The 9,871-nt window shown below is 68.0% G+C and overlaps 1 protein-coding gene across 1 annotated transcript; it reads left to right on the forward strand.

The window, feature by feature from the left end:
- Positions 1-3,745: 3,745 nt before the first annotated feature.
- On the forward strand, positions 3,746-5,636 carry DIO3 (iodothyronine deiodinase 3). The gene has a single exon (XM_054567672.1). It carries the CDS (start codon positions 3,746-3,748, stop codon positions 4,658-4,660), a length of 915 nt encoding a protein of 304 aa, XP_054423647.1. The 3' UTR covers positions 4,661-5,636.
- Positions 5,637-9,871: the final 4,235 nt, after the last annotated feature.

Here is a 9,871-nt window from a genome sequence, read left to right on the forward strand (position 1 = left end):
GTGAGGGAACAGCATGCGTGGAGGCCCAGCGCATCGAGAGGCCGGGGGGCGGGGGGGTGAGGAAGACAAGACAGGGTCAGTGACCAAGGAGGGCCGCAGCTCGCGCAGCCGGGTCTTCCCGGGCAGGCCATGGGCATGGCTAGCGCATGCCCGCAGCTCAGGCTGCAACCTCCCCTCCCGGAAGCCTCAGGAGGCCCTCCCGCAGGGCGCCCTGCCCACACCATGAAGTCTCAGCGCCGGCCGCGCTGGGCACAGGGAGTCACTCTGCCAGGAGGGAGACAGGGGCTGTGCCCACCGCACAACCACCCACCAAGCCCCACGGGGCAGTGTGGGGGAGGGGCCGGGGCACAGCCCTCCCTTTTGCAGGGAGACGCTCCCCACCCAGGCTAGTCTAGGAGACAGGGAGCCCACCCAAAGCCCGGCACTCCCCTGGCACCAGCCCCTTCTCAAGTCGCTCCTGGGCTCCACAGCAAACGGAGCCAGGTCAACTGTGCCCCCTACCCCGCTCCCCCCACTGGAGCTGTGAGAGGAAGGGGACAGGCCTAGCCAGTCCCAGAGGCACAGGGGACAGCCCCAGCTGCAACACTGGACGCCCAGGGCGAAGCCTGCCCGGCCCACCAGGCCAGCCCTCTGCAGGAGGCCCGGTGCCCGCGGGTGCGCTGCTGGGCCCCCACAGGCGAGGTCAGGACGGCCAGCCAGCAGGAAGGGCTGGGTCCCAGGTGAGCCGGGCGCTGCCTGGGCTCGGGGGCAGGGGCTGCTGGGGAGGAAAGAGGGTTTGGGAGAGGGAGAGAGGAGGAGGGGACCGGAAGCCCTGGAGTAAGTCCCCCAGCTGGGATCTGTGTCCCCAAAGCCAAAGGCCAGCACCACCTGGGTCTCGAGTCCATCCTCACCTGGGCAAGGGGCCGCAGGAGCCAGGTGGGCCTGAGCACCTTGTGCGACGTTCTGGAGCCCCACGGTGTGGGGTGCGGCCTGGCGGCACAAGGGACAGAGCGGGCTCCCCGGAGCTGCTGACAGCCGAGACTGGGGGGGCGGGGGGCAGGGGGATGCCCCAGGCTGCGGGCTGGGCTGGGCTGGATGCACCCACAAAGGGGACCGGAGGGGCCAGTCTCACGTCTGCCCCAGGCTACTCCTCCCACACACACACCGCGTGGGGTGGGCCGCCGCCAGATCCCAGGCAGCACGCGGGCTCTCCCGGCCCAAGCTGGCTTTTCATGTTCTGGAACTAAACGTGGAGGGAGCGGGGACGGGGGTACAGCACCACGGCCCCGTCCCAGCTCCTGTGTGGAAGGGGTCAGGACAGGTCCTTGACTGCCACCCCCCAGACATCAAGGAATCAGGCTTTGAGATTTGGTCCAGCAAAAGTGGGGACCCCTCTTGTGCCTGCCCAGGAGGTGGAACCCCAAGCCTCCAACTCTCTCAAGAGACTTGCCAAGTAGCTTTCTCTCCCTATTATCCACCCCCCCCCCAAAAAAAAAGAACCATAAAAGCAAGGAAGGGAAACAAGTTGCTAACACGGAGGTGCCTGTGGGAAGGGGGCAGAGGAATGGGACCTGGCCCCACCTCGCCCCCACGCCCCGGTGCCGCAGTTCCAGCCCGGGTGGCTCAGGGAGGATCCCTTAACCCACCGGGAAGACCCTGCCAGGGTGCTGCGGGGCCCCCGCCCTCGCCCGAGCAGGAGAGGGCCGGGCTGGCTTCCCTCTGGGCGGGGAGTCCCCGGGCTGTGCAACCCCTACGCCCCTGCCCCAGGCCGCAGAGAACTGCCTGGCCGGGAAGGAAAGAAAAGGGCTCCCTCCACACACCCCACCCCCGCCCGCCGCCTTCCCCTCAGGGTTTTGTCCTGCTGGAGCCGCAGTCTGCGGAGCTCACGGGGCAGAGGGTCCCGCCAAGGCCACGAAACTGGAGGGGAGGACCTCCGCACCTGAGTCCAAGTCGAACGCCCCCGCGCCCGCTGCGTCCCGCTGGGCTCCGCTGGGTGCCGGGTGCAGGCTTCTTGCCCTGCGGTTAACTTCGGACTTGGTTCCTCGCCGCTGCGGCCGCGAGCGCTTTGCCCTCGCCCTCTCGGCCCAGCGAGCTCCCACCTCGGGCGGGGCGCAAGCGAGGTCTCCGTCCCGGGAAGAAGTTAGGCGGCTGGTCCCAGGTCCGGCGGCTCGCGGGACGCGGGACGCAGCGGTAGTGGCTCCGGACAAGGGCTCAGCCGCCGCCACCCCGGGGAAGTCCCTGCGGCTGCGAGGGCGTCCCGGGCGGCCCGAGTCCCCAGACCCGACACAAATCACTCGCGACCGCGCGCGGGCAGGCCGAGGCGAAGCGGGACCTGCTCCCAGCCTCGGGGACCCCAGGTCAAGGCACTTCCCCGCCCCGCCGCCCCGCCGCCCCGGAGACCGAGTCGTCCGCCCCGCGCCGAGCGAGCCCTCAGAAGGACGTGGAGGCAAGGCCAAGCAGGGCTCCGCGGAGTTGGGGAGTTGCCCCGCACCCCTAAAACCTAAACACGTCCCCGGTGGAGAGAGTACGCACTTTCCGCGTCCTGGCGCCTCCGCGGTGAGTCGAGCCGTAGCGCTCGCGGTCGGCGAAGGTGGCTCGGCTCGGGCGCTCCAGTCTCGACGTTCCCGGGGCAGAGAGCAACGTCCGGGGACGCACGGGACGGGTGCGCCCGGCGGCCGGGGCTGCGCCGGGCGCGGCGAGCGGCGAGAGGGGAGCGCTCCGGCGTTCAGGCAACAGCTACCCCTAGTGGGAGAGCCGCCGGGGCCGCCGCCGCCCCGCGCCCATGCCCGGCGCCCCGCGCCCGCCGCGCCCCGCGCCCGGAGCGCTCCGGGGTTGGCTGTGCGCAGGGACCGCGCCGCTTTCCCAGCCCTCCCGGCTCCAGCGCCGGGCGCTCACCGTCTCGCGGGCCCTGCCCTCCGCACCTTCCCGCTGCGCCCCAGGCCGCTGACCCGAGAACAACGGCGCCGGGCAGGGGCGCGATGGGACGGGGCGGGCGCTGCCGGGGCCGCGGCCGCGCGCGGCCGCCTCGGGCAGCGGCGGGGGGCGCAGAGCGCGGTGTGCGTGGCGGGGCCGTGCGGGGGGTGGCCGTGTGCGAGGCGCGAGTGTGAGCGCGCGCGGGAGACGAGCGGGCGAGCGGGCTCCGGCAGACGAGCGGCACCCGCGGGCGAACAGGGAAGGCGCCGGGGACCCAAAGTTGCCTCCTCGCGGGCCCGCGCCCCTGGCGGGGCGGGAGAAGGGACCGGCGAAGCGGCGGCCGCGGACACGGGCTCCGGCAGCACCTGGGCAGCGGAACCGTAAGAGCATCAGCGGCGGGGGCGGCGTTGGCGGCGGCGGCGCGCGGGAAGCGAACCGGAGCTCCGGCGCGGCTCTGCGCTCTCCGGAGAGCCCCGCTCAGGTGCGCGGCGAGAGGGGCGCGGGCCGGGGCCAGGCTGCAGGGGCCGCGACCGCGCCGGCGCTCGCACTAACCGGAGGACTTCCACGGCGGACGCCTGGGTCCCTGGTCCAGCTCGTCGTCCCGGGCGGCATCCCCGGCGGGGTACCCCGCCCCCGAGAGCCCGCTCGGTGGCCCGGCCCCCAACCCGGCCGCCCCGCCCTCCGGCCGCCAGCGCCCGCCCCGGGCCCGCGATTTCTAAGGCATTGGCCGCGCCGCGCGGCGGGGGCATCTCTCGGGGCTCAAGTTGCAAGGGGGCGGGCCCGGCCGGAGGTGGAGTCTCCCGCCAAGTGAAGCCTCGGCTATAAATTGAGCTCCCTGCACAGTTTCCGCCAGATGCCTGGCCAGGCCGCCCCGCGGTTGGTGCGGGGAGAGGGTGGGGGGTCCCAGGGGGCCCGGGGGGCCACGGCCACCATGCTCCGCTCCCTGTTGCTTCACTCCCTGAGGCTCTGCGCCCAGGCCGCCTCGTGCCTCGTGCTGTTCCCGCGCTTCCTCGGGACGGCCTTCATGCTCTGGCTGCTGGACTTCCTGTGCATCCGCAAGCATTTCCTGGGCCGCAGGCGCCGGGGTCAGCCCGAACCCGAGGTAGAGCTCAACAGTGAGGGAGAGGAGGTGCCCCCCGACGACCCGCCCATCTGCGTGTCCGACGACAACCGTCTGTGCACTCTGGCGTCGCTGCGGGCCGTGTGGCACGGCCAGAAGCTGGATTTCTTCAAGCAGGCGCACGAGGGTGGCCCGGCACCCAACTCCCAAGTGGTCCTGCCCGAGGGGTTCCAGTACCAGCACATCCTCGACTATGCGCAGGGAAACCGCCCGCTGGTGCTCAACTTCGGCAGCTGCACCTGACCACCGTTCATGGCGCGCATGAGCGCCTTCCAGCGCCTGGTCACCAAGTACCAGCGCGACGTGGACTTTCTCATCATCTACATCGAGGAGGCACACCCCTCCGACGGCTGGGTGACCACAGACACCCCTTACAGCATCCCGCAGCACCGCAGCCTGGAAGACCGGGTCGCCGCCGCCCGCGTGCTGCAGCGGGGTGTGCCGGGCTGTGCGCTGGTCCTCGACACCATGGCCAACTCCAGCAGCTCGGCCTACGGCGCCTACTTCGAGCGCCTCTACGTCGTCCAGAGTGGCATCATCATGTACCAGGGCGGCCGCGGCCCGGACGGCTACCAGGTCTCCGAGCTGCGCACCTGGTTGGAGCACTACGACCAGCAGCTGCGCAGCGCTCTGCCAGGCCGAGTGTAGGCAACGCAGGGACAGTGCTCCGAACTTGGAGGGCCCTGCCTTCGAGTCTTCGAAGACCACGTGCAAAGGGCCCAAACGAAGTCAGGTGTGGCGAGGGCTCCGTGACACAGCTGTGCTGGGCCACCGATCGCAGGCTGGGTCTGCACCCTCAGCCAAGCCACCTGGACACTCTCCCCCGCCTGCCCCCTCTGCTTCTGTGACTGTACCTGCCTGGCTGGCTCCAAACCCCTCCCGAGTGTGGGTGCTGCGCCGCCCTTGGTCTCCATGCCCGTGGACTTGTCCTGCAGAAGCTTCTGTCGTGTTCTTTTGCACCCCCTCTCCAGAGAGAAGAGCCAACACCTTCAGCCGGGCTTGGCAGCCCCCCCCAAAGAGACTTGGGCTGCACCCTCCGCCCCGGCGCAGCTGGGTCCCAGCCCCGCTGCACAGCTCACCCTCGTTGCCTGGCACCCACACCTGTCTCGCTCAGCGGGGGCACGCCCCGCTGCTTCTGTGTTTGTGTCTTGTCCCTAAGGCAGGGAGGGGGGCTTGGGATGGGGAAAGGTGAGCAGGGTTGTTTCCCCCCCTTATTTTGGGCGCTCTGGAGCCCCGCTGCTGATGACGAGCTGTCTCTAACTGGTCTTGACCACGAGCTGCTTCTGAACTGCAGGGGGTCGCAGCAGAGCCTAAAACCAGCGGGGGAAAGAGCTCTGGGTTTCTGTGGGGAAGCCCCCATCAACCGGGTGGGAAAGGGAGGTCGGGGGCTGTCTTGGAGCCAGAGGAGGGCGGCTCAAGAGGCACTGGCGAGGCGGTCCCAGCGCCCCAAGGACGTGTAAGAGGCTTATTCCCGGGAAACTGGGTTTGGCTGGCCGGGGTGGAGGGGCAGGAGTGGGGGGAAAGAGCTTGGAGACCCCCAGTGAGGGGCCCTCTAGGCAGCGCTAGGCATTGCAGGGCCGGGAGGTGGGGGCCCCTGACATGAAGGACAGTTGGTGAGTGTTTTGCTGGAAATATTCCCTGTATATAAACTTCTTTTACGTTACAATAATAAAGGCTTGAATTAAACTGCTTTCGGGTTGCCTTTGGTCCCTTTATTTTTCTTTCCCCCGAATAGCGGCGGGAATTAAACACACATCTCTCCCTCGCGTCCCCATAGTGACCCCAGGGGGGAGGGTGGCTGGAAGGAGCCAGGCAGCCAGAGGACCGCGGGGGCGGGGGACCTGAAGAGAAAGGGTCTGTGGCGGTGCCCGGGGCGCGCGCACATGCACGCACGTACCCGGGGTGGGGAACTTGGGGTCCGGAGACGAGCGAACAGGCAGAGCCGGGCGGGGTCCTGGAGGGAGGCTGGGGAGACGCGGAAACACGGGGGTCCTCACTTGCCGCCGCGGGCGCGCGCGCGCACGCACACACCCGCGCGCACACACAGTTCCAGCTGCCCCGCAGGAGCGCGTCTAACTTCTCCCTGCGTCCCACTGTTCCAGGAAGGGGAGCTGTGTCTGGGGGCGGCGAGGGGGGGGCGCCCTGGGAGCCTTGGACCAGGTAGGGCGGACTCCCGGCCACGCGGGCGCCTCTGCACACCTGGCTCCTCCGTAGCCCCGCTTCCAGCACCTGGCTGCTCCCTGACCCCCTTTCCGCACCTGCAAAATTGCCCCCCACACTCCCCCATCCCCGCCGGGCTGCTCGGGTCCGCGGAAGTCCGGGCTGGCCAGGCTCTCGGCGGCGGCGGAGGGCGAGGTGTCGGGGGCGGGAGCGCGGCGGCGCAGCGCCATCACACCAGCAGCAGCACCTACTGCGGGGCTGGGGTGGCGCGGAGTGCGCCCCCCCTCCCCGGGACCCCCCTGTCCCTGCCCCTTTTCAGCTTCCCCGAGTTCGAGCCAAACCACCACAATCCCCAAAGCCCTGGGGAGCGGAGGAGAAGGGGGAGGATGAACAGAGAGAGGCCAGAAAGAGGGGGGTGGCCGCTGCGGGTCCGGGGGCTGGGGAGGAGGGGGTCGCGGCGTTTGGCACAAATGCGCACCCCCAGGCGAGGCCAGGCGCTCTCATGCAAACCCCGCCTCGCCCGCTTCCCCGCTGCCCCCGAGGTGGGGGCGACGTCGGGACCTAGGGGGCCACTGGGCCTGCACCTCCCTCTGCGAGCCACACCTGGGGCAGGAGAGCGGGCGGGAGGAGAAAGGAGAGCGCCCGGGCGAGAGTCCCCGGTCCGGGGCCAGGGGAGCGGGGCGGCTGAAGCGCGCTGGCTGGGGAACCCGGGGCCTCCAGGTGGGGGCAGGGGGACAGTGTCCGCAGGCGCCGGGGCGCGAGCGCGCGTGCACTCAGGAGGGGTCTGCGCGGGCAAGCCGGGGCGCGGCGGCGGCAGGGACGAGAGCGGCCCTAACCACCTAGGCCGCTTCCACGCCGCTCCTCCGTGACAACTTTCTGAAACTGATACCCTGGGCTGGGGGGTGGGGGGTTTTTCTTTTCTTTTTCTCTTTCTTGTTTCCTTCTTTGAAAGTATTTAAATTGGAAAAAAAATAACTTTTAAGAAAAAAATTGGCACAGATGGTATTTCTTCTTCCCCTCCCCTCCCCCTCCTCCTGCGCGCTGCTTTTCACCCCAAACCCCCAGGAAGAATACGGAGCGAGCGGCGGGTACCATCTAGCCGCTGGGGAGGACGCCCCAGCTCCGGCCCGCGCTGGCCCGAGTCGGGGTTTGGGGGGAAGAGAGGAAGCAGAGGGCGTTTCCGGGCAGTCAGGGGCCGGCGCGGGGCCCCACTGCGCGCTCAGGCGCTCTCCGGACGTGCCTGGCTCTTGGGGGCCCAGCTGAACGACCTCTGCTCCCAGCGAAGCTGCTGCGCCCTCGGGCCTAGGCCGGCTCCAGGGCCAGAGCTCGGGGCGCTGAGCGCTGGAACCCGCGGCCCTGCCGCCGGGGCGCTCGACGCCCCTGGAGCATCCTGGCGCACCGCGGCCACCCCCACCGCCTCGACCTCTCTCCCTTCCTCCCCTCCCTTGTTCCGTTTCTTTCTTTCTTTGCTCGCCTTCTTTCTTTCTATGTCTTTTCCTTTAAAATCTCCCCTCCTTATAAAAAACAATGCCCGCTCACTGTCCAAATCACAGAAAAGTCGGTAGAACATAAAACCAACCGGAGGCGACCTCCCTGTGTGCACTTTCAAACTCGCCTCGTCCTGGTCCACATACTTGTAAAGACGTATGTTTAAAAACAAGAGCGGGGTTCGCCCTCCGAAGCCTGACACCTCCTTTTGACTCCTGCTACCCCTCCTCCCCCGTCGGTTAGTCCGTCCTGTGGGCGCCAGGGCCGGGCCCGCGGGGGGGTGAGGGCGGTGTCCTCCCGGGAACGGAACCGCGTCCCCAGCAGCCTGCGTCCCGCGGGTGCCCGGCCGAGCTCCTGGTTCTGCGTGCCCATTGGTTGAGGCGAAGTCGTTCTGTGAAGGCACGAGCGGGTCTTTAGAGATGTCAACGTTGCCCTATTTCCCTAAACCACCTCCCAGAAATCCTACTTGATTTTATTGTTTTATAGTTTCCCAGCACTCTCTATTTATAAGTGAAAACATGAGGATGATACCCAAATCCATCCTCAATAGTAAATTTTAAATAGAGGAGAGCACAGAGCCGAAAGTGCCAGCCTTGCTGAGAGCAGGGCTTTCTACACTGCAGGTGGGGACCCAGCAGGGGGCCCAGGAACCACCTTCCTGGGTGTTTCTGTTCCAGTGTCTGAACAGAAACGGAATAAGCACAACATGAACACAACGTATGTTTCACCAAGGATCACTGCAGCCTTGGAGACTGTTTCACCTGTGTGCGGCAGCGCACCCACAGGTGGTCCACGTGAAATGAGTTTCTCCTGAGGGATCGGACATGTTTGGAATGTTCAAAAGCCTCCACCCTGGAGCCTCCATTCTACCCCCGTCCGGGGTGGCCCCTGTGAGCCGTTGGGTGTTTCCTCCCAGGCTCCACTACGTCACCTCCTGGCGTCCTCAGAGGTGGGCTCCATAACCAGGCGCCGCGGCAGCGTTGGGTGATCACCCGCCCGCCCCCGCGCTTTGCAGGGGCCATTCCCCTCCCGGCGTCCTCTCCGCCGTCCGCACGTGCGGGCAGAGCCGGACAACTTGTGCCGGCGCCGTCCGGGGGTTGAGCCCACACCCCCTCCGCGGGAGGAGCTCATGTCTGCCCTTGTCCTCACCGCTAGGATTTCCAAGGTCCTCCGTCAGCACAGTCCCCGGGTTAACCCGGGGCAGGGAGAGGGAGGCGGGCGTGACACGAGTTGACAGTGAAGGTCTTATTTGCCCCTCGGGAGGCACAGCGCCTCCTCCAGGAAGACCTGGAAGGAAGGGCATGCTGGGTGGAGGTACTGCCGGGGCAGAGCCTTGGAGGCCCGAGGGGAAAAGACATGTTCCGAAAGCAGGGAGCCCCTCGTGGGCTGCAAAGCAGGGGGGCAGGGAGGAGGGGGAGGAGGGGGAGATCCTAGAGGAGCCTTGGGCCCCAGCCTGGGAAAGGGGGAAGCCAGAGGGAGGGAGAGGGCGTGCGGCCGCTGCGAACGGGGCCTGTGGGCACAGCCGGCCGCCCTTCGCTGACCGGGATGGCTGCCCTTGTAGGGGCCGGGCCAGCACCCCCACCCCGCCGGCCCCGGACCCAGCAGCTGTCCTCCAGGTGCTCACCTGAAGGAAAGGAACAAAACACTGGCCAAGAGGTCCCTGGCCTCCCCTTTGCATCGTCCTGACATCCGTCTGCAGGAGGATCACGTGCCGGGCATGGGACCCCACACGGGTGTGGCAGTAAGAAATGACACCCATGCACTTGCTCTGGGGCCGGGCGGTGGGCCAGGCGCTGCAGCGGGAGCACGTGGTTTGGTCATCCGAACATCCTCCTCCGGGGACCTCGGCCATCAGGCCCGCACCAGGGCCGAGGAAGGTGAGGCTTGATGGGGCCTCGCGGCTGGGCCGAGCTGTGAGGCGGAATCGCGTGCGCCCTCCTCCGAAACCGCGTGTGGCACTCCCGACCCCTGCTCCCTGAGGCTGCACCCTTATTGGGAGAGAGAATCTCTGAAGGAGTGAGTGCGGCAGGATGAGGTCCTGGGGCCGGGCCCTAAGCCAATAGGACTGGCGTCCTTACCCGAAGAAGAGATGAGGGCGCAGTCGTGCACACAGAGGCGACCGCGGGAAGGGAAGGCGCTGGAGGAGGCAGCCCCTGCAGGCCCAAGACAGAGGCCCCAGGAGAATCCGGCCTCCGGACCTGTCAGGAAGCC

Source organism: Pteronotus mesoamericanus, unplaced genomic scaffold (assembly GCF_021234165.1).
Source record: "Pteronotus mesoamericanus isolate MK-2021 breed Mesoamerican mustached bat unplaced genomic scaffold, CSHL_Meso_final contig_192, whole genome shotgun sequence".
NCBI lineage: Eukaryota > Metazoa > Chordata > Mammalia > Chiroptera > Mormoopidae > Pteronotus > Pteronotus mesoamericanus.